This window comes from Centrocercus urophasianus, unplaced genomic scaffold (genome assembly GCF_019232065.1).
Source record: "Centrocercus urophasianus isolate 14NV4802_14NV808 unplaced genomic scaffold, USGS_Curo_1.0 seq_73, whole genome shotgun sequence".
In the NCBI taxonomy this organism is placed as follows: Eukaryota; Metazoa; Chordata; class Aves; order Galliformes; family Phasianidae; genus Centrocercus; species Centrocercus urophasianus.
In genome coordinates, this window is record NW_024885344.1 from 8,366,263 (window position 1) to 8,388,841 (window position 22,579).

The 22,579-nt window shown below is 37.7% G+C and overlaps 1 protein-coding gene across 1 annotated transcript in view; it reads left to right on the top strand.

The window, feature by feature from the left end:
• MTPN (myotrophin) overlaps positions 1 to 22,579 on the top strand; it is a 37,157-nt gene that overhangs the window by 9,645 nt on the left and 4,933 nt on the right. The window contains exons 2-3 of the mRNA XM_042837919.1: positions 14,084 to 14,197; positions 15,394 to 15,477. Coding sequence (XP_042693853.1) covers positions 14,084 to 14,197; positions 15,394 to 15,477 — 198 coding nt within the window. The remainder of the gene's footprint in view (positions 1 to 14,083; positions 14,198 to 15,393; positions 15,478 to 22,579) is intronic.

Consider the following 22,579-nt stretch of genomic DNA (forward strand, 5'->3'; position numbering starts at 1 on the left):
GAATTTTAATACAGATATTGGCATTGGTACTCTTACAGTAACTGAAAATATTTTCATTCAGAGCTAGCAAGTAAATGGAGATTGGGTACTTAGTCTTTGTTCGTCTGCTTTACTTACGAAGCAATGGTCTAGCAATAAAGACTGCCCAAATCCTCCAATTAAACCCCTAGATGCTTTTGTCCCTGACTTATTATTTTACCATGATACGAATGTGGAAGGAAGAAGATGCAGCACATAACAGTATATTTTTTTCTATCAAAATCTGCTTTCAGAATTCCATGGTGAAATGATCTCATGTATTAAGTGTGAGTTTGTGTTAAGGTACATAAATGGGTGTTTTGTAGGAGGCTGGTCTGATTTGGTGTTATTCTTTGTCAATCTGCTGATAGTACAGTAGTGAATAACTTTCTGCTTCATGTGTTGTTCTTGTCTGCTGTTCAGCAGTCATCTGGCACCCCCTGAGGCCTAGAGTATTTTTCTGCTTGATACACCTTTGAAGTGGTAAATCCTCTAAATCAGATCAAAATGTAGCAATGTTTAAAGCACAGAGTCTGACCAATCACTTCTGGAGGAAAAAAATCCTTTTAAGGCCATCTCAGTGCTGTCTGTGAAAGTGGATGCTGTACTGTGCTCAGAGGACATGGTAATTAACATACCTTTTTAGAGTGAATATTTGTTTTTTTTTGTCAGATTAAGAGATATAGTTTTACATTCTGGTTATGATTCCTTAAGAATTAATTAAACAGTTTAATTTTTGATTGTGCTCCTGTGTTCAAAATCAAGCCTGACAGACAAACCCTGATTCTGTAACTAAAGCATTTTAATTTTATTTCCAAGTTCTAAACTTCAGGTCAGAAAGACTTAAAAGGAGTATCTGATTGCTGACAGTTCAAATTCATGTTCTTGAATGTTTAGCACACCAACAGTCTTTGATTTTGATTTTAAATAGTTCTTGTAGCCAGCAGGGAGAGGGAGATGATTGTCCCCCCTCTACTCGGCTCTTGTGAGGCCCCATCTGGAATACTGCGTCCAGGCCTGGGATCCCCAGCACAAGAAAGATGCATAGCTCTTGGAGCTTGTCCAGAGGAGGTCCACTGAGAAAATCAGAGAGCTGGAGCTCTTTTGTTAGGAGTAATAATACCTCTGGCTGAAACAGCTTATTCTGTCAAAACTAGTTGCTGCCATTAGTCAGAACTGTTGCCTAAGTAAAAGGTGAGTACTTTTTGGGTGAAGCTTTTTAAAAGTGATTTATGAGAACTAAGAGAAGATGCAAAACTGGCCACTGCATTGCTGTATCATTACTTACTAATGCAAAGTGAGTGGTTTCCACTGTTTCTCGCTGAAATCTTAAATAGTTAAGAGTTTGGGGGAGAGTAACTAATTTCAGTAATGCAAATAATTCATACGTATTCAAAGCTAGGATTGTAGCACAAGTTTCTAGAAAGTCTTGCTAGAAAACATTAGGTTCATTTTTGCTTTACGAAACTACTAATCAGGTTTTTGTCTCTTAAAAACGCTGATAACTGAAACACAGATGGCTCTGTAAGTCAGTTTGTTTCTGGAATCGTATTCTTTTGACTGAGACAAAGGACTTCAGACTGCATTTGAGTACGGTGGATAAGCTAGAAACTTGTTAACCACTAACAAATCCTGAAAAGAAGGCTGTTTAAATACCTTTTTGTTGGCTTTATCAAAAATAAGTGTGAGGATGCTTATAAAAGCTTTTCAGTATGTTTAAAATACCATATCAAAATAAGCAAGATCAACATCAGGTTCATAATTCATTTTCTTAACATGTGTTACCGTTGATTGAGGCTTCTGTAAGGCAGAGGATTATATATATCAATGAGAAAATAGATACAGTTCTTAAACGTATTTGGTTCTTCATCTGTCTGCTCTGGTTGTACTTGCAGGAAAGTGTCTACTGGAGAAGACTTGTGGTATGATCAGAACAGGTATCTCTCACACCAGTGAGTCTTCTAGAGGAAACGTGCTGAAATTCTTTGCCTGCTTTCAGTTTTTAAATAGTGAATCTCAGATGGATGTTGCAGGCAAAGCTAATTGGAAAGACTAGATGTGAATTCAGAGCAAAGTGGAAGCTTGGCTGGCTATACTGATGTCTGCAGCATCTTCCACAGAGACTTAACTTTGTGTATTCAAGAAGTTCCATTGTCAGCATCTGTTAACTTGAACAGATAAGAATTTCTAGATCTTAAATTCTCCAAGTGGAAGCTACTATCCCACAAAGTAAATGTAGATCATTTGCCTCTGTTCAGTTGTCCACAGACAACTGTGGTCTGTTCAGGCCGCAGCTGGAAAACTTTTAGAACAAACAGCATTTGCTTCACCACTGAGCAGCAGCAGCAGTCTCTCTACTGCAGATTAAATGATTATTATAAATGCAAATTATTATAAATGCAGATTAAATAAACATTCATTTATTTAGTGGACTGAAAATAAGTAATTTTTGAAAATACAGAACATCTTAATGAAAACCAGGATCTTGCACAAAATTGTTCAGTTGCCATGGGAAATTAACTACTTGTAGTTACCATGAGTTGATTTCTTAGCCTTGGCAGAAATTTACTGCTGTTTTTTTATCTGAAGAAATCTGCTTCAAAATCATAAACAATTTGCAAGTTACAAACTTATTCTTTTTTTCCTTCCATTTCTCTCTTTGAACTTGACCCAACCTTTGAGTTATCAGTTACTTAAATGTTCTCCATGTTTGCATTTCCACTTCCGCTCTTAAGGTGAATATTGACCAGGGACAGGAGGGTTTCTTTTTTAATAAAAATAAAGCGAGAGAACATGGTACTTCATATTCTTGTTGAGTAGAATATATAGAGGACACTAATACTTCTTTAGGTCTCCTCTGTTGTTTGCTGGATGGTTTTTGAATGCATCAAGTTGAGGATGTGTCAACTTGATCTTTTTGTCTCATCGAACTAGATCTTAGTTTTGCAATCCCTGAGTTGTTGTATGTGGTTTTTTTTCTTCCTTTTACAGGAAAAATACATAAAAGTTTAATGCTCCTTTTTGGCTTGTGTAATGTGGTGGTTATTTGATCTCTTCTCTTGTTCCTAATAAATAAAAATTTCCAGATCTGTGAAAATAGGGGCTTGTTTGTACTAAACTGTTGTTCCAGTTAGCTTCAGGCTTGTATTAGGAAGATTGATGTGAATACATAGCACCTGTAGCAATTTAAAACAAAGTCTGTTTCAGTAGTGGAGGCAGATGTGTAACTTCTCTGGCCAGCAGAAACTGCTTCAGGCAAGTGCTCCATTTTGGTTACCATGGCAAAAATCTCCAGAGAAGGTTGTATAATGAGCTCCAGGTAAGAGACTAATTCGTTGTCACTACTAATTGAAGGTGTTTTGAGGCAGGAAGTCATTTTAATTCTTGAAAACTAGGAGCGAGTTTTTTCTGGGGGGGGGTTTCAATAGTTCTGGATTAGTGAATTAATTTTAAGAGTGTGTCTATGGGCAGTCGCAAAGCACCTGTGAAAGTCCTTGTAGATCTTAGTTGAATGGGTTTATACCAGAGGTCCCTTTCAGCCTCAATTCATGCATGACCCTGTATATCACAGAAGGAATGAAAGCTGCTTCTACCAAGTCAGTGCTGTTATTTAGACTACAGAACTGTTCTCTAAGAGGAAGAAACTGTTAAACCGCAGTACCATCTTGAAAGGCTGGAATATTGTGAATGCTGTACTGAAGACTTAAAGTGCAGACTAGGTGTTATATAGTGAGCTCTAGTTAAGATCTTGTGTTTTATAACAATGTCAATGAACACATTTTACAGCAATATGTATTTTGGAACAAAGTACTGTCTGCAAATCCAACTTTAATGTCAGCAGAATGTGAATCAGTTCATTGGCAGTCATTAGGTGAGACCTAGAGTTAGAAAATGGAAAATACAGACCACCTCTAGTGGCTGATTAAAGAAGATAAAAGCTTTCTCCAAGAGGTCACATGAGGAATCTAATCTTCCTGTGTATAAACCCCAGCAGTGTTTCAGTAGTGAGAAAACTGAGATAGTAGCACTTTGAGCTTTCAGCAGTAAACCTAAGCTTACTTTTTTTATGCTGCTGAAAATTGAAGAATACAAGAGTTTTTGTTTGAACTCATTCTCCCACTTTAGTTCTGCTTTAGTTCAAAGGAAGTTACTTACGAACAAGGGTAGGTGGAGCTTGAGTTTTGTCCTCAAGCAACTGATTAATGGAAGAGCAATTAAGGAGAGGCAAGCAGTAGAATTTTCTTTCTATGATGGAAGATCGGGCTCCCTTTTTTGGTGTCTTTGAATATAGATGAAACAATACCACAACCTTTCTAAAGTAAAGAAAGTTAAGAAACTTCAGGGGGCTTCCTTTGTATTCCAAGATGCACCCATGACTGTACGAAAAACAGAGTGAATTCCATGGCTGGTACTTGGAAACGCGAAATGTCTCTGGTCACGTATTTTGAAGAATCTGTAACAGTTAAACAAAAGGTGAGAAGAAAATGGTCTACTGGAAGGAATGCAAAAACATTGCACAAATGCTCAGGGGTGGGGTGAAGATGTGGAAATAAAAGTTCAACTGACAGTGAAATCAGAATTAGGATTCTGAAGGGTATTAGAAGAGGCAAAGGAAGATGTGGACCAACTGGGGCTGAGGCCTGGTGATATATACGTAGAAGCCTTTTTTACTGCTCTTCTTATTTGCGAGGCCTCAAGACTCACAGCCTATGTAGAGAGTCTATGGCAGTGGGGTACTTTTGATATCATAGGAAGATGGAGTTAGGGAATGCCTTAGAAGCAAGCTGGATATACACCTGTCCATGGGATCAGATGTGCGATGGATCTGAGGATGCTGAGGCATCTATCTGTTGTCTTTGTGAGGCTGTTTGTTGTCATGGTTGATAGATTCTGGTGGCTGGGGGGGAATGTTGTTGGTGATTCCCAGAAAGTAAACATAACGCTTGAAGAGTGGTGAGAAGGAAGATGTGGGAAACTGAGGACTAGTCTGCTTAACTTCAGTCTCTGTGAAGGCTATGGAGCAAGTCTTCCTTCTTGTTTAGCAAGATCTTTGTTACAAGGATACAGGGAGAGACTGTCAAGACAGGTAAGTGAACTGTAAGGTTGGTGGAAAACTGGCTGAGCTGTTGGTCTCAAAAGGGTTGTGATCAGCAGTATTACTTTTAAGTGGCACTTGTCTACCACAGGCATCCACTAGGAGTTAATTTTAGTAGTACTGCTTAATGTCTTTGTTATGTCGTAGGCAATGGAATGCCTTTAACAGTCAAAACAATAGTTTAGAAAGCAATAAACCCATATAACCATACAAGCTGGGGGCTAATTAGTTAGGTAGGAGCTTTTCAGAAAAGAACTTCAGGGTCCTGGTGGATATCAAGCTGCAGACGAGTTTGCAGTATTTTCTTTTGTTGAAGGTGAGCAACATGCTAGTCTTCATTAGAAGGCAAGCAGCCAGCATATGAGGGAAATTGTTCTCTTCTCCCAGGCATTTCTAAGTTTGCATCTGAGTACTTTGTCTGGTTCTTACTAGTTCAACTATGGTGTTGATGTACTGGAATGTGTCCAGAGGTAAGACTGTGTGAGAAGGTCTAATTGTCTTCTGTAGCAAGAACAGGATACAAAGGAAGTTGCTTACAGGTGCACAATAAAAATGCAAGAGGCAACCATTCCAACTGGAATGTGAAAAATTTAAGTATTTTTCCCCTTTTACGTCTGAACTGTGATCTAGGACTGAGAAAGACTGCTTAGAGTTTATGGAATCCTCAGTCCTCAAAGAAGCATGAGTCTCAGCTGCTCTGTATCCTGAGGAACCTGATCTAATGGGACTGGTCTTGAGATGTTAGACTAGATAACCTCCAGAGTTGCCTTTCAGCCTTAAATAGTCTGTGATTCAATGAGTCTGTGATTCAGTGAGTCAGTAAACTCACAAGCGTGTAGTATTGAACTGTTGTTATATTTTTAGATTATTAGTCACATCTCAGGAAGTGTAGAGTTTGTATTTCCTCTCTCTAGTTCAAGTATTTCTGACCTGTGGATTGGTATAGCATCTTATGTTTTTACTGTTTGAGCAAGTAGAATAAGGGCAGAAGTTTTTACTTATAATTATTGTTAAACTGACAGTGACTTCAGAAATTGTAGGATGACTGAAGAATAAAAGTATGTAGGAAACAGGTTTTTTCCTTCAGTTGTTTTTTAATTATTGTCCTTAAAGTTGTTTTCAATCAAGGGGCAGTGCTAGAAAGAGAACTTCTGTGTTAAATGAGCCACAACTGAGAAGTGATACCAGTAAACAGTTGGAAAGGCTATGAGCATGCAACTGAAACATGAGCTAAACTGAATTTTGACAAATTCTTGAAATACAGCTATTTTCAGAATATAAATAGAATTATGATGATAACTTAGGTATTTTTAATTTTGGAGTATACTTGGGAGGGGGATTTTTTTAATTACTTTTTTTTAAAGTAGCATTTACTTGTGTGAATGAATCTCGAAGAAATTGTACTGGAGAATGAATGAAGGGATGTGGACTGACTGAAACTTTCATGGAGAAAAAAGGGAGAATTGGCAGACAATTAATACAGAGCAGTTCTCTCCCACGCCTCTCATTGCAAGAAAGCAAGGTTGTCAGCTAAACCCTGTTTGAGTATATATTGGTTTTATTGTTTTGCTTTTTTTCTTCTCCAGCTCAGTTTTGTACAGATTTGCTTTCCCTTCAAGGAACTGCCACTCTCACGTGCTTTCAAAGCTCATGTTATCTGTATTCCACTTAAAAACACAAAGCTTACTCTTTAGGCAGTGGTTTAGATGTGGCTTGGGTTGTAAGGAAAGAATTTTCATTCATTGGATACCAGTGTAGGTTATTTTATGGCAAAATCAGTCTTTAGATTTTATTCAGTAGCGTAAGCTACAGCTTAGTTGTACTGGTTTCATTTTATGAGGTTAAAATGAAATTGGCACACCTGACCATGGCATTATTAATTAGAAGACTTCTCAGATCAAAATATAAGAAATATTTTTACATTCCAGGTGGAGAAGATCACCTCCATCATTATTGGGTGTGCCAGAGTTTACATAGCTATCTACAAGAAATTCTATTTAAAAGGCATCACATGGAAAACACAAAAAGCAGATGCTGTTTGGAAATTTGGAAATTCACCTGTTTGTTTTCAAATGTGTGTTTTTTTGTTGTTTTTTTTTTTTTTTTTTTTTTAGAATAGAATTTCTGGAGAAATTTTTTGTCAACACCACACACTTGTAAAGTGCAGAATGTTGCTAACATTGCATAAAGGAATGTTCCAAGCTGTCCTTCAGATATGAAGGCCGTACACCATCATGTGGCAAAGAAACAAAAAAAGTATGGAATACCCAAATTTTTACTTTATTCTTTTGTCCTCAACTATTTGCCTACTGTTCTTATACCCGGGGAATGTGAACATTCAGAACCTGAGATGCTGCCGTTTTTCCATGAGTATTATTCTCTTTTGCTATAGATCTGTTCAGTGAAATTGATTTGAAATGTTTCTGGTAAACCGTATCTCAGTTCATCTTTTTGTTGAACATTAAAAGCAAATTTAGCTAGTGTGGACAAAGGCCTGTGGGAAAGACAGTAAACTGTCAACTGATTGGAAACAGTATTCTGGAGATGCAATAAGATCTTCCCAGATATTTCATCCTTAGGATTTAAACTTTTCTTTACAGAAAGATGATTTCTCACTCTTTATTGTTCATATGACACCAATGAAGTTACTGCTTTATCTAAATGTAATTATCTGATATTCTTATTATCTTGTAACCCTTTTTATGCTAAGATATTGGGGTAATGAAACAGACTGGCCAGAGAGTCCATTTTTTCCCAAGGTAATGGAGACTTCATTACTCTGTAATGAAGCTCTTATAGGATGCTTTCCTGCATTGTAAGGATATCTGAGTGTATGGAAACTGGTTTTCTTAATTAAATTTTGAGGAAAAAATGTGTGAAATAGGGAGACAGTTATTTCTGCATGATAGGATAAGTGCAGATGGGGATCTAGATTTATTTCTGAATCTGAAAGAGCATTTTAATGCCATCAGCATTACAGCTACTGCTCTACTAATACAGTTAACCTATGCAATAGGATTTAATGAGGTCACCAGTTTCAGTTTCTATTCCTGTGGTGGAACTGTAGTGTAAATCCCAGCTACTTATTTCTGGTGTGTTTGAGTGCCAAGCGGTGAATCAGATGAAGGAACATTCGTTTGGAAGGGTGAAGTGATCAAGTGAATTCTCTGACTTGTTAGCTGCTTCCCTGAATTCATTCAGCCCTGTCATTCATGTAAGGATAGGAAGGATCAAACTGTGTCTAGGAGTAGTGGTATTGTAACTATTACACAGGGAAAACCAATACAAAGTTAATTGAGCTTAGATGGAAAGAATGTAGAAGCTTTCCCTGACACAGATGAACTGGGAAAGCCAAGGCTTTGCTTTAGTTAAACTGGAAAAGGGTATGAGACAGTGGGGGCTTTTGTGTAGTTTTATTGACAAGAAAAGGTAGAGCAAGGAATATGTTGGCCTGCAGATGACCTAGTGATGAAAGGTATAAAAAATAAAAAACAATAAAAAACCTGGAGAATCCATGCAGTGTTAACCTCATTTCTTGTAAGTTCTGCTGTCAGGTCTTGTAGGTTCATGTGCCCAGCTCAGAGTCTGGGCTAGAAGTGATCTTCGTTGTGGTTAGTGAGTTAGGAATCTCTTAAACTAGGTTTGCATAAATCTGTGTAACTGGTGGTGTGCAACCTGGTTATAAGTGTGGTGTACACACTGGTGGTGTACTGGTTATAAAGCTGCTTTTTATCATCTTTCTACTTTGAACTGTCAAGTAGTAACAGTTTCCAGTGGCTAAAAAAAAAAAAAAAAAAATAACAAACCATGTCATACTCATCTTCCAGCAGGGCAAGAAGAGAAGTTCAAAGCAGTAGGCTGATCAGCCTCAAGGCAGTCCTCAGAATGACTGTGCAACAATCCTAGAAGACTTTTCCAGATCCATAAGAGTGATTAGTAACAGCCAGCGCAGATTAACAAGAGCAAAACATACCTGATAACCCAATTGCTTTCTGTGATTCTGTTTTCTGTTTTGTTTTTGTTTTTAATTGTAAAGGAAATGCAGGAAAGGGAGGGAAGAAATCATTTGGATACAATAAAATTCCATTATATATAATTGAGTACTGGGATAGGGATTCTGAACAACAGTGTTAGAAGTTTCAGGGCTGGACTAGATACATTTCTGAGCAGCCTAATTTTAATTCAGTTTGAACCTTGCTTGAATCAGGAGATCAGATTGAGACCTACTGAAGACCCGAATAGTTCCCAAGTAGTTATGTCACTCTGAATCAGTGATTTATTTACTTTTTTTCTTTTTTCTTTTTTTTTTTTCAGGGGGGAGGGGGAGAAGGGAGTTTGGGGGGAAGTGAGGGGCTGTATCTTGGGGCTGTTACTATATAATATGTTAATCAGTTGCTGAAATAGTGGAATGAAATATACCTTTATCAGATTAGCAGATGTCATTAGGCTGACGGGAATTGGTTTATAACATGGAAGGTAGAACTGCTGCTCAGTGGGACTTCAAAAATATGTTGATAGAACCTCAAATTGTAGCAAAGATAAATGCAGTGGACACAAATAGCATGACTGTGATTCTGTGTGATTCTGTGACTTTGCAGGATGTGCAGCTGGCCTTCAACAACCAAAGAAGTCCAGTGGTTTGAGAGAAGAGTCCAGTAAGTTTGAGAGAAGTGACTATTTGTCAGCACCTCTGAGCCCATACCAGGAGTGGTGTGTACAGCTTGGTGTTCTGTGTTGTAAGAGATGTAAACTGGAGTGAGGTCAGAGGGGGGCCACACTGATGTTGAAAGGAGGATCAGATCGTATGATACATAAGGACAATGTTTCTTCAATTTGAAGTAGAAACGTTAGAAAGGAGGTTAACAGCAGCTTTCTGGTATTAAATACAGACATGTAGAGAAAACGGAACTGGACTTATTCAGAGATGCTCAGCTGCAAGACAAGTTGCAGAGATCACAAGTTTCAACAAAGGAAACTGAATGGACACAAGTGTGAAAATAACCACTGCCATAATGAAGTAAAAGGTGTTGTACAGAGGGCTCTGTGAGGTTTCTTTCAGTACTGAAATGGACAAAGCCTTGATTGAACTTCAAGGATAGCTCTGTTTTGGGCAGGAGGTCGTACTAGATGATATCTCATGATTCCTTCTGACCTTACTTTTTCGAAGGTTGCTCTGTTTTCTTCTAACTATCTATTTGATGTTATTCAAAACATTGGACAAAGCTGAGGTATCAAATTAAGCTTATTTCACTGCAAGCTTTTGTACGGAGGTTAGTGGAAGAATAAAGAGTTCGTAATTTTGACAGTACTCGCTTAAGAAATTAGTTGGGACAGGTCTCTTTATGGATTTAATTGCTTCCACTGTGGGAAATGAATGTGGTAATTGCTTTCAGAGGTCTTTATGATGAACCGTACTATTAGTTATTTAAAAAGCATGGAGAACTTATGAAGTGTTTAGAGTCAAGCTTCAAGTTTTTGTTTTCCTTTTTCACTGAGTGTTGATAGCCAGTTTTCAACTAAAGCTGTTACTTAAAGTCCTTCTAAATGAATCATCTACTATTCTTCATGCATGTGAGTTTTCTAAGTAGAACATGAGATGACTGTGGTGTAAACATCTTACATCCTTTCTTGTTTAGTAATTGGAGATTCAGAGAGAGGCTTTTCTTTACCTGTAATCAAATGTTAATAGAGAGGATTAAAACAGATACCTGCTAACTGCTGGTTCTCATGTTTCATGCATTGAACTGGTTTTTAATATTACTAAGTAGATTGTGACCTAGGTCTCTGATCAACAGTGGACATTAGTTTATGCCAGAGTTAGCCTCAATTCTAACGAAGTGAACTCAGTGCATTCTAGAAAGTCATTAAAATAGGTGATGGTTACTGTTTGCAAAGGCAGATTCATTTCCCAGCTTTGTACTAGCATTTGCACAAATGCGAGTTTGCAACTCGATTCTAGAAAGTTGACTTTTCTAGTGCGTATTTACTACTTATTGGATAATACTATGTACACAAAATGCTTGCTATGCAAAATGTGATCTGTCATTTCTGACCAGTCTTTCAAAACTGAGAACCCACTTGCCCATGTAACTCAGCATCTCTACCTGATAGCTGAACAGTTGCTTCAAATGGAAAAACGAGAAAATCCAACTTTGAGTGTGTATTCATTGAAGACAAAAATCAACACCCACGGTCTTACATTTAATGGAGAATGGCATCTTGTTTAGATGATCTTTGACAACCTCATCTAGAATGTTTGATGTGTTCTACAACACTGTGTAAACCAAGAAAGAAGCCTCTTGCAGCTGTCTTTGATACCAATGAACTATCAATTTGCATCATATATATACATATTATTAGAACGTATCTTGGTTCTGTTGATTCCAGCTAAAATATTTTAGTGCTACAGTTCGGGTTTGAGTGCTGCTGATAAACTTCTTCAGTGCTATTATTGAAATCTGTGTGGTTGCATTTTTGGACATCTTTACAGTGTCTGTTAGGTACTCACCTCTGTAAACAAGCTTTAATCATCTGTAAGGATAACTTAGGAAACTTGCTGCTTGGATGACATTGAAGTTTGTTGTCCAGCAGAGTTTTTTTCATGTAACTAGTGTAGGAGAAATCAGAAGGATCTATTGTATATTATTTCAGAAGAAAAATATACTTTAGTCTAAGTCAAGAAGCCAAATGTTCATCAGCTTAAAGATGAGCTTTGAACTGTCATAATTCAAACGTGACTCTATAGTACAAAGAATTCTTTTGAGCATGAACTTTGTTGCTTTACTTTGTATTGTCTCCAGAGTTAGCGCTTGTTTGTGCTTCTCCCTTATCCCTGTATTTACTGTCTTTGTATGTGACAGATGTTACAGGTGTTTTAGGATTATCTGCAAACATCCTGTGCTATTCAAATGCCAGTTGTTTTAAAATTGACAGGAAGTGGTGAGATGCAAATAAGAGTGAGTGAAGTTTAATTTACTAGCTAAGGAAGCTGCACACTTAGCTTATGTGCCTTTCAGACTGATGTGACTCTTTGTGTACTGTTAGTGTATTGTGATCTGGATGATTTCTTTTTTTATTTATTGGAACACAGTTGTTAACATTCCCTTGCCAGTAATTTGTCCTGCAGTTTAGCAAAGCAAGGGAGGAGTTGCGTCACAAGACTTGTGGAGCTGATAACACTATTTAGCAAGTAATTTGTCACAGAGTTGGAATTGGTCTTACTGGGATTTCACATAGTACTGTACGATGTTGCGTATCCATAGCTGAAGCTCTGGTGGACTGTTTAGAGGTACAACACATTGCTGTTCTGAAGAGCATACATAATAGTAAAACTTTTTTTCTGATGTCCAACGTTCTTTAGAATCTGGTGGTTGGTAAAAACCTGTAGGTCTTTTCATCTAACTGCTTTGAAGCCGGAACATTCAGTAGTGTAAGAACAAAGTCCTGATTTCCGAGACCAGAAAACGTGCAGTATTCTAGTTAAACGCTGGAAGTTAAACATTTGCTTTGACTTTTAGGGGAGCTTATTATGGAAAGAGTCAAATACAGTATTGGAAAGGAGAAGGGAATTGCCTAGCCTCCAATATAGAACTGTGACAATATAGCGTATCAAATACAGAAGAAGATTTCTTTCTGACAGCCTGCTCTTCTACTTTCAGAAGAGAGCTGCTGTCTGGAAGATGCAGTTCACTCTATTCTTTGAACTTGAAGAAATTTGGAACAATAGTGAGAGTATTTCAGAAGTTCTACAGAGAACTGCTAGTTTGTGCTGCAGCTGAAATTCTTTGTTTTTCTGTGGAGGCAGAAAACTTGAGGTAAGGTGCTAAATTTAGCTGCAACCTAAAATACTAAGCTCACTTGCACAGATGACCAAGAAGTTACTTACCGTGTAGCCTGCCAGTATTTGGTATTTAGTAACTCCTTGTCACTGGTGTGCAGCAAATCAGTTTATCCTTAGTTGCACAACTCAAGGTGAAGAAACAAAGCTGATTAGGCACTCAGTAAATTAAATTTCTCTTAGGCCTTAAGAGATGTCTCACGCCACAAGTATGAGTGGCGTTAGAATGTAACTTCCTTTGTCCCGAGTTGGTTGGCTGTCTTCAGACCTCTGTTTAATATTATGGAATTGGAAGATGCAATGCTACTTATAAAATAGGATGGAAAGTTTCTTAATTGGTGTAGTGGAAATGCTAAGTCATGGCCTGAACCAGTGATTGAGCACCTGGTGGAAGGCAGGGCCAGCTCAGGGGAGCTGAGGTGCATGCAGTGCTCAGAGATCAGGAGGGATGGAGCCAGAATCTGCCCCTTCACAGACCTTATTTAAGTGTTGGCAGTGGAGGCAAGGGTATCTTGCTGGAGATTCCTGCCTACCTGAGGCCTTTTCCTTCGTTCCTCTGTCCACAGCTGCTGCATTTGGGCTCGTTCTTATTTGCTGTAGCCAAAGACTTTGCCACCCCTCTATTATTGCGGTTCTCTCCATCCCATTGCAGCATTACAATTGGGTTTTGGGTTATGGATGGTCTGTACTCACTTGCTAGTAGATGTGATGCTTAGTTTTATGTGTGTGACTTCTCTGTGTGCAGAACCTCAATGGGTGAAAAGCAGGGAAAGTAAGTTAGTAACTTAAGTAGCCAGACAATTAAGATCCCAATTAGGGGTAGGAGAAGCAAAGCAAATGAACATGAGCATTTTGTCCGTACTCTTTTTTTTTTTTTTTTTTTTTGTCATATTGCATAGTGCATTTGGGCACTCACTAACTTGTGATGCAGTGTGGAAGAAGGAGCTGAAGCTGTCAGTCTTACATGTGCAAATGAAGAAGGAAAGGAAATCAAGCAACTTAATTTTTACTTTTGCTAGGCGATGGCCTTAAATTTTTGGATGGAACACTCTTGTATTGTTGGATTTCTTTTTCTAGCCCTTTTTGGTGTAATAACTCTTAATTTCACTTACAAATTGTTGTTTATATTCAAGGGTGAAGATGTCAACCGGACACTTGAAGGTGGGAGAAAGCCTCTTCACTATGCAGCAGACTGTGGGCAGCTTGAGATACTGGAATTTCTGCTATTGAAAGGAGCTGATATTAATGTATGTACATCAAAATTTATAATCATCTACGTTGGTTTTTTTTCCCTCATGTAAGAGATAAATGCTTACTTGATTACTGGAAGAGTTAGATGAAACAAGCAACTTGGTACATGTAAGAGTGTTTGAGAAGTGGTCTCCTGAAGTTTAGAAGCTTAAAATTGCATTTAATAAATGTTCTAACACTTTTGGACATTCATAGGGAAAACTGTCTATAAAAATTAATTTTAATTTGACAGTTATTAGAAAGATAGAACAATTGCATCTAAATGAAGATATTGAATACTTAATGAATTTGTCTTCTGGAGTCTCTTCCAACATTATAATACATCCTTGACCAGGACAGAACCAACTCTGTTTAAATTGGTGTACTTCTCTCTTCATATTTTCTTGATCTGTTTTGAGACATTCTTTGGGGAGCTTTGCTGTGGCTTCACCTGCGCAGTTTTGTGTCATTAAAAGATTTATGTGAGCTCTTCAAAATGATATTGTCCTCCATTACATGAAATTTCTAAATATTTTAACTATACTTTTCAAATCCTATGCTTTAGAACACTTATATGAAAATTAATGTACATCTATCTAATGTATATCATATGAAAATAATGTACATTTGAAACAACTACAGAATGTCTCAAACTTTTTTTGGTTGCCTGGAAAGACAAGAATTTTCTTGGGAGTACTCCTAGTTCAGCATAAAATGGAGGAAAAAATAAGGACGTTTCATTTGATCCTTTTCTTATCCTTTCCAGGACCATAGTTTAGAGAGCTGAATGCCTGGAGAACATTTCAGGCCAAAGCAGCTTTCTGAAACTAGATTGTCTGAGAAATGGGAGAATTAAGGGTACTGTTTTTGAACTGACAAAACTTCTCATATGAAATATTGTAGTTTCTGTCATTTGGAAAAAAAGAAAAAAAAAAAAAAAGAAAAAGAAAAAACACCAAATACGAATGTGAACTCTTTGATACTAAGCAGACTTAAGGAGGAAAAATCTTACTGTTCCCTAACTGCTTTTATGCCATGACTTTGCCATGACTTTTGTTTTTAAAAAAGGAGTAAAAATTTCTCAAGGAATGTATTTCTGGAAAATATTTTTAAATCTTCATTTTACTGTTGGCAAGATAAAACTACAAAATTAAGCAAAACCTTTTAATGCTGTGTGAAATAGTTCTTCAAATAACGGTGTCTCAATTTACAGGCTCCAGACAAACACAATATTACACCACTCCTATCAGCAGTCTATGAGGGCCATGTTTCCTGTGTGAAATTGCTTCTGTCAAAGGTGAGATACAAATGTTTAGAAAAAGTTACCAACTAGCAAGTATGTTACTATGATTTCTTTTCAGTAAGATTACACTGCTTCGGCTAGGTTCAGAGCATCAAACAGATGCTGTTTATGTTACTGAGACTTTTGCAGTGCAGCAAGAGGGATAGCAACCACTAAAAATACTGTGAGCTCTAGCTGAGAAGTTAAGAGAGAGAGAGCTGAGAGCACATCAGGCAAGAATACAAGTGTATTTGTTCAGAGCTCTGGCAGCTGCTTAGGTGTCTCATGATGGAGTCTCCAAATAAGTTGTGCAGAGGAGTGTTTTCCCTCTGTTTCTGCCAGGTGGATGGAAACCTATCTGGGTTGGAAAAGTAAAAGTAGGAAAGCAGCGAATTCTTTCTGCTGTAGAGCTTGTAAATTTAATCCAGAACAGAGTAGTCTTAACTATTTCTAGTCTCCTTTTGATTCATGTTAGAAAGGTGATCTACTTTACAAAGCAGTAGTTAATTGTAGAAATGTTTTGTCTCTCTTCATACATTTTCCTTCTTGTTATGCCTCTCTTCCTTTGAAAACAAGAGGTTTAAATTGTGTTTTCAGTATGTGAACATACCTGAGTCAATCAACCAAAGGATTATAGATTCTTTCTTATGCATAAGGTCATCTTCTATGGTAAAACGGTTCCTCTTAACTGCCCTGATGCTATGTGCAGGTCATCTTTTTTATCTCTAACTCTGTCTAATGTTAATTTATCTTTCTGTAAATAAATGCTGTGACTTTTATTTTAGAAGTCAAATTTGTTGTGAGGACTGATCTATGAATTCAGATTAAAGAAACTTAAAAACCTTTTTTTCTGTATATGCATTATAACTTGATTGCAGCTCTAACACTTGAGTATTTTCAGTATTTTTCAGTATTATGGCATTTGTGAAACTGTGTTTAATTTGTTGAACAAGGTATATCATCTAAACATTTAAGGGAACAGACTTTTTTTTTTCCTTCTGAGCAACTGCTGTATTCAGAGCTGAGGCATGTAAGTACAGACTCTTGTCCTCATGTCTTCTTGTCTGATTCAACAGCATTTTTGATACAAGCCTCAGTTCTGGAAACTTAGTTTGCAGAAGCAGACTAGTAAATTTTCATATTGTTTTGTTACCTTGTTTCATGATGTTAGTCTTACTGCTTAGCTTAGATGGCTTCATATTCTCTTCTGTAGTGAAGGCTTCCTTCCCAAGTAGTCCTTTGCAATAAAGTCCCCACATGATCCATAACCAGAAGGATCTTAATATCTTAAAGGACAGCGCACGTTCTGTGTAAATGCCTTGTTCTTCAAACTGGAAAGAATGCAATTCAAAGCTACTAAATATTCTCTGCCTCGGGTTCCAGTGGTCAAATGTTTTATTTCTACCTATTTCTTCTACATGATTTCCATTATACAGCTTGTTGTACTTTTACAAACAGTTAGTACAGTTACTCCAAGCAGTGAACTGCTATGAATTGAATTACTAGAAGTTGCTTTTCTGCCTAACACTCAGAATGCTATTCAAATGTACTGAATGCTATTCAAGGGAACATATTATGAGAGAACTTCCAGAGGTGCAGGTTTTCAACTCATAAAATTTAAATTACTTGTATGGAGTTAGCAGATACAGTATATTACTGACCTCTTCTTTTTAAACGTTAATCAATTAATAGTTAATGTTCAAACATGGCTGCTTTTTAGAATCATGGAACCATAGAATCACAAGGTTGGAAACGACCTGCAAGATCATCTAGTCCAGCCACCCTCCCATTCCTATTAGTACCACAAGCACTAAACCATCTCTCGTAGCTCCTCATCCAGGCGCCTCTTGGCGACTCCACCACCTCCCTGGGCAGCCATTCCAGTGCCTGACCACCCTCTGAGAGAAGAAGTTTCTCCTAATGCCCAACCTAAACCTCCTCTGGTATAACTTCTGGCCATTTCCTTGGGTCCTACTATTAGCCTGGGAGAAGAGGCCAGACCCTTTTTCATCACAACCTCCCTTCAGGAAGTTGTACAGTGCAATGAGGTCTCCCTTGAGCCTCCTCTTCTCCAGACTGAACAATTCCAGCTCCCTCAGCTGCTCCTCATAAGACTTATTCTCCAGACTCCTCACCAGTTTCGTTGTCCTTCTCTGGACACATTCCAGGGCCTCAATGTCTTTCTTGTAGTGAGGGGCCCAATTTTCCTGTTGATTAACAGTTACTGTGGCTGTAATGCTTAGAGTGTCAGTGAGTTAATTTCAGGATTTCTACATTATTTTAGTGTATGGTTTTGTACTAAATTGAATTTGCATCAGTGTTCGTCTGGCTCTGTTTGATTGTATCTTGTACTGGAATGGGAAATACAGGCCTTGAGGGTAAGTTTTGGGTTAATTTGAAGAACAAGTGTGATATAAATCTTTACTAGTGCATCAATGTCAATAATATAAAGGAATGCCTTTATCATTCATATTTCTTACCATTTCTATGTTGATGTGCTTTGTTACTCCTAATACTGGTATCCATGATGCAGTCCCACGTTACAGCGAAGCCAGTGCCAGGAAAACAGGGGATTCTGTTCAGTCATTTGATGCTATTCCCTGCATGTTTTAGCTGCTTCCTTGCAACAGCCCTGGCATTGTATGGCATATGTATGTCACTGACAATGACAGTACCTATCACTCGTCCCTACTGCAAGTTATTTTTCTGTAGCCAGAGTCCTGCCAATTGAGGTCTTCAAATTTAAGTTGTATTGTAAATTTAGTTCCTTGTGTTAGTTACTGGAATTGGAGAAACACTGATGCCGACTCAACACAGAACAGAACTTATTTTACTTTCACTTCTGTTGTTACCTTAGGACATTTTTCAGTGCTCTTGCACTGTGACATACCTGTTCCAGAGAGCTGTCTCTTGGGTTTATTCGCAGTTTTTGTGGGTGTACAATTAGAACTCAGTTTGTCTGTTTTACAGCTCACCTAGTGTCTGTGTTGCTCTCTTGTAAAGGGCAGATACTTGCTTGTTGCTATGTACTGCTTGCTTACTTTGTTGACTCTGTTGTGGAAATGTTTGGGTTTTTTTGTAGAGAATGGATGAGTTTCAGATGAAACTTGAGAATAAGAAAAAAGGAACAGATGTGACAATTAAGCTGTAATCTCTCTAGCTGGCTCTTCAGTATGTTTTATGTCCTCCTTTGCCTTTTACCTTCACTTCCAAAAGCACAAGTGGTTTCATTTTCTCCCTTGCCACACTTCATGATTATTCTTGAATATCTATTGGGAAAATATTTTCACTAAATACTGAAAATCTTTTTGAAGAAATAGGGGGCAGTAACAATCCAAATGCACAATGATTTTGTTTAATAACAAGGTTTTGACCTTTGTATAGAAAATAATATTCAGCTATAATTATAGGCAGAATGAGGAGGTGAGAAATGAAATAGGTTATTGAAAAAGTAGCTATTGCTACACGCTCAGTGAGAAGGAATTTCACTGGTAGGGATAATGAAGTCTAGAATATTATGCTTACTAGAATAGTGTATACCATGTTATGCTACCTCTCTTCTAATGCATTTTCAGGGAAATGGAACTGATGACTTTTATATGAATTTAAATTTCCTAGGCCTTACTTCCTTCCTCTTCCTTCCTTCTTCTTCTGAATGCATTCAATCATGTTTTGTGTCAACTACAACTTCCAATAATGAGATAGCTAACATTTTCCAAAATATCTGCAGGTCCTATGGCATTGGGGCTACATACTAAAATTTGAACACTGTGAAAACTCCAATGTAGAGTTCCTCCCTTAATCTTGTGCATATTATAATACCTTGTGATAGTTTCACACCAGTATGTAGCCAAGCTCCACTGTGCCATTTCAGTCTGCTTCCTCAGAAGACGGGGTGAAAATAAGATGGGGGGAAAAAATAGTAATTGGTTCATATTAGGAGTGGGAGATTGCTCACAAATGATTGTCGTGGGGCAAAAAAGACCTGGCAGGAGGAAGATGAATGCTTTTTATTGTGTATTGGTAACAGACAAGAGCAGTGAGAACAGAAAGCAAACTAAGAACATCTTGACCCACCATCCACCCTTTTCTACCCTCTTCCTCGCAAGGGCACAGACGATGAAGGCTACAGTCAGTCCACAACACTTCAGCTCTTTCATGATTACTCTCTGCCCCTGCTTTACATGGGGTCCCTCCCACAGGATTCTGTCCTTCTCAAACTGATCCTACATGGGCTTTCCACAGGTTGAAGCTTTCCAAGCACTGTACCAGTGCTGCTCTGGGCTGCAGGACCTATCCTTCAGGAAGTGTTGCAGCATAGATCCCCATGGGTGGAAGCTCCTCTAGATCTTTTGTTTCACTGTGGGGCTTCTCTCCATGGGCTGCAGCTCTGGTCTGGGGTTGCTCTTGTGGAGGCTCTCCATGACCTCTGGTTCCTTCAGGCCATGTCCTCTGCTGCACTGTGGGCCTCCTCCGTGGCTGCTTGTGGAGATCTGTTCTGTGTGGTGCCTGTAGGCTGCAAAGGACATCCTGCTCCTTTATGGGCCTCTCCGGGGCTGCAGGGAACTTCTGCTGTGCACCTGGAACACTTCCTATCCTACTTCTGTACTGACCTTGCTGACTGAAAGGCTGTTTCTCTCACTCCTCTCTCCCAGTCACTGTCATGCAGCAGTTTCTTTCTTCAATCTGCTCTCCCAGAAGCACACCCAGCATCGCTTGTGGCTCAACACTGGCAGCAGTGGGTCTCTTTTGGAGCCATCTGTAGCTGCCTATGATCTGACATGGGTCAGTTGTTCTGCACTGTACCTCTGCAACTCTCCCATTAACAGGACATTGCAGTGTAAACCCTATAGATACGGTGACTTCAGAAATTGCAGGATTACTGAAGAATAAAAATTCAAATTTCTGTCTTTGGAAGGATAATAACAGTTAAATACACAGATTTGTGTAAATCAAAGCATTTAGCTCAAAATTACTTAGATTCTCTGCAAGCATTCAAATAGTGGTGTTCTGTTAAAGACAGATTAACCCTGTAACATTTGATTTGACCATGGAAGGTAAGAATATTCATCAAAAACAGTGAAGTGCTATGAAGAAGAATCATTCGATGGAATTTCCTACTAGGTTGTATAGAAAGTATTTGAAATATTATTTAATATTAGTGATTACAAATGAGACTCCAGCAAGTTGAAGCAATTTTTATTACAGCTGTTTGTTTTTTCTTCAAGTTTTTACTTACTGTGTTGGTTGCATGTATTTAACTCCCTGTGTTTTATTTGTGCAGTATTTTCTTCTATTCGTGAAACACTGCAAAAGCAAGTTATGGTTTTATGATTGAGTTACTTTGAACTGTGGCTTCACATGTTGCCATAGTTGATGGTGATAATCAAGTTCAGACATTTTTTTGTGTATGAAATCAGATGTAATCTAGATGTAGTTATTTTTTGTAAACAGTTTGACTTGCATTGTTTAAAACAAAATGCTGGTTGCAGTTTGCTGAAAATGTATTATGGTATATTAGAAGAAAACAGTGTGAATGTAGTTAGCTTTAAATGGAAAGTGCTCTTTAGACTTAAGTTCAAAGGTAGAGCCTCCTGTCTCACTACTGCCTTAACAGTAATTATTTTTATCAATTTTACAGTATTTCTTCCAGGACTGAGAGATTTTTAAATATCTGTGGTCATTTTAAACAATGAAGTGGTTTGCAGCATACGGTGCTTTTTAAAGAAGGGCAGAACTGTCATATGTCATGTTGGGTTCTTTCACTTCTGCCTTTTCACTATTATTAATGTTAAGTAACATACTGTTTGAAGGTATTCTACTCTTAGGGAGGAAATGAATTCAGTAGCTTTTGACAAATATGGAAATGAATTGTCTCGAATACCGGATGTGTGTTTAGCTCACATTACAAGGGAAAAAGGTATAAGCCTTCTACAAAACAAAATAACAGTGAGTACTGTTAGCTAGGGAAGTAACTTCAGTCACTTCAGTTTGCTTTTAATTTTTGCAGGGATAGCAGAAATACTTAGGTTTTTCTGCATTACAAATAAAATTCAAATTGTCCTGTGTTCTTCATGCACATTTTGTATTTGAGTTTTCCATGTGAAAAGATTTTTTTCTTCAGTGTACTGCAGAAGAAGCCAGCATCATTACAATGGACAATATCAGTTTGAATGCTTCTAAAGAAGGTCTCTAATGTTTTTGTCTCTGCTAAAACATAAAACTCTGCTCTGTTACCTAATTTAGTGTTGTTTTTTTTTATTTATTTATCACCTTTTTCCTCTGAGAATGGCAGAATGGATGTCTTTGGAGAAAAACTGTAGATTTTACTACTTTGGCTCATTTATTCCTCTGCTGTATTAGGGATTTTAGAGGCTTACATCTATATAGAAGTTTGCAAGTCTACTCACATTAGAATGTGTTCAGAAGTTTATTGTCCTGGAATTTATCCACATCCTTTTTCAACCAGCTGCCGTTTGCCTCCATAAATTCATCTGGAACCTGATTCTGGAAGTTCACTCCTTGCTGTGTAAATCGGCCTTCTACTGGCTTGCTTCATAAGAGTATTTTCAGTTTAGTAACAGCTCTGTGTTGACTGTCTTTTTTTTTTTTTTTTTTTTTTTTTTTTTCCTGAACTGCAGATATACCTTAGTAACTTCTGTGCTCCCTGCAACATGTTTTAATACTTGGTATTACAAGAGTGCAAACATTCTTGTTTGTTGTTATTGTCCTGCCAAACAGTTTTGTGTGTGTGTGTGCATATACATACATATGTATGTATATGCACACATAGGAAAAGAACATAATGTAAGAGATTAATACCTTTTTTACTTCAGGGAAGTAAAGAATACTGTGGAATCTTTTGCTTTTATGAACTTGTAATTAAATTTGCTTCCTGGCAGTGCTGTGCGTTTAAAAATTAAAGTTCTCATGACCTGAACTTTATTATTTTTCTCCTATTGAATGCAGGCAGGAATCTTTCTGCTTAGCTTTGGGGCCATTCTCCTAACTTAAGAACACTGACTTTATTAAACAATATCCTACATTCAGTAAAAATGTTTTTAAAACTTCAAGTTTTGTGTTTCTGTAACTTCTCTGAAGTACAAATACATGATGA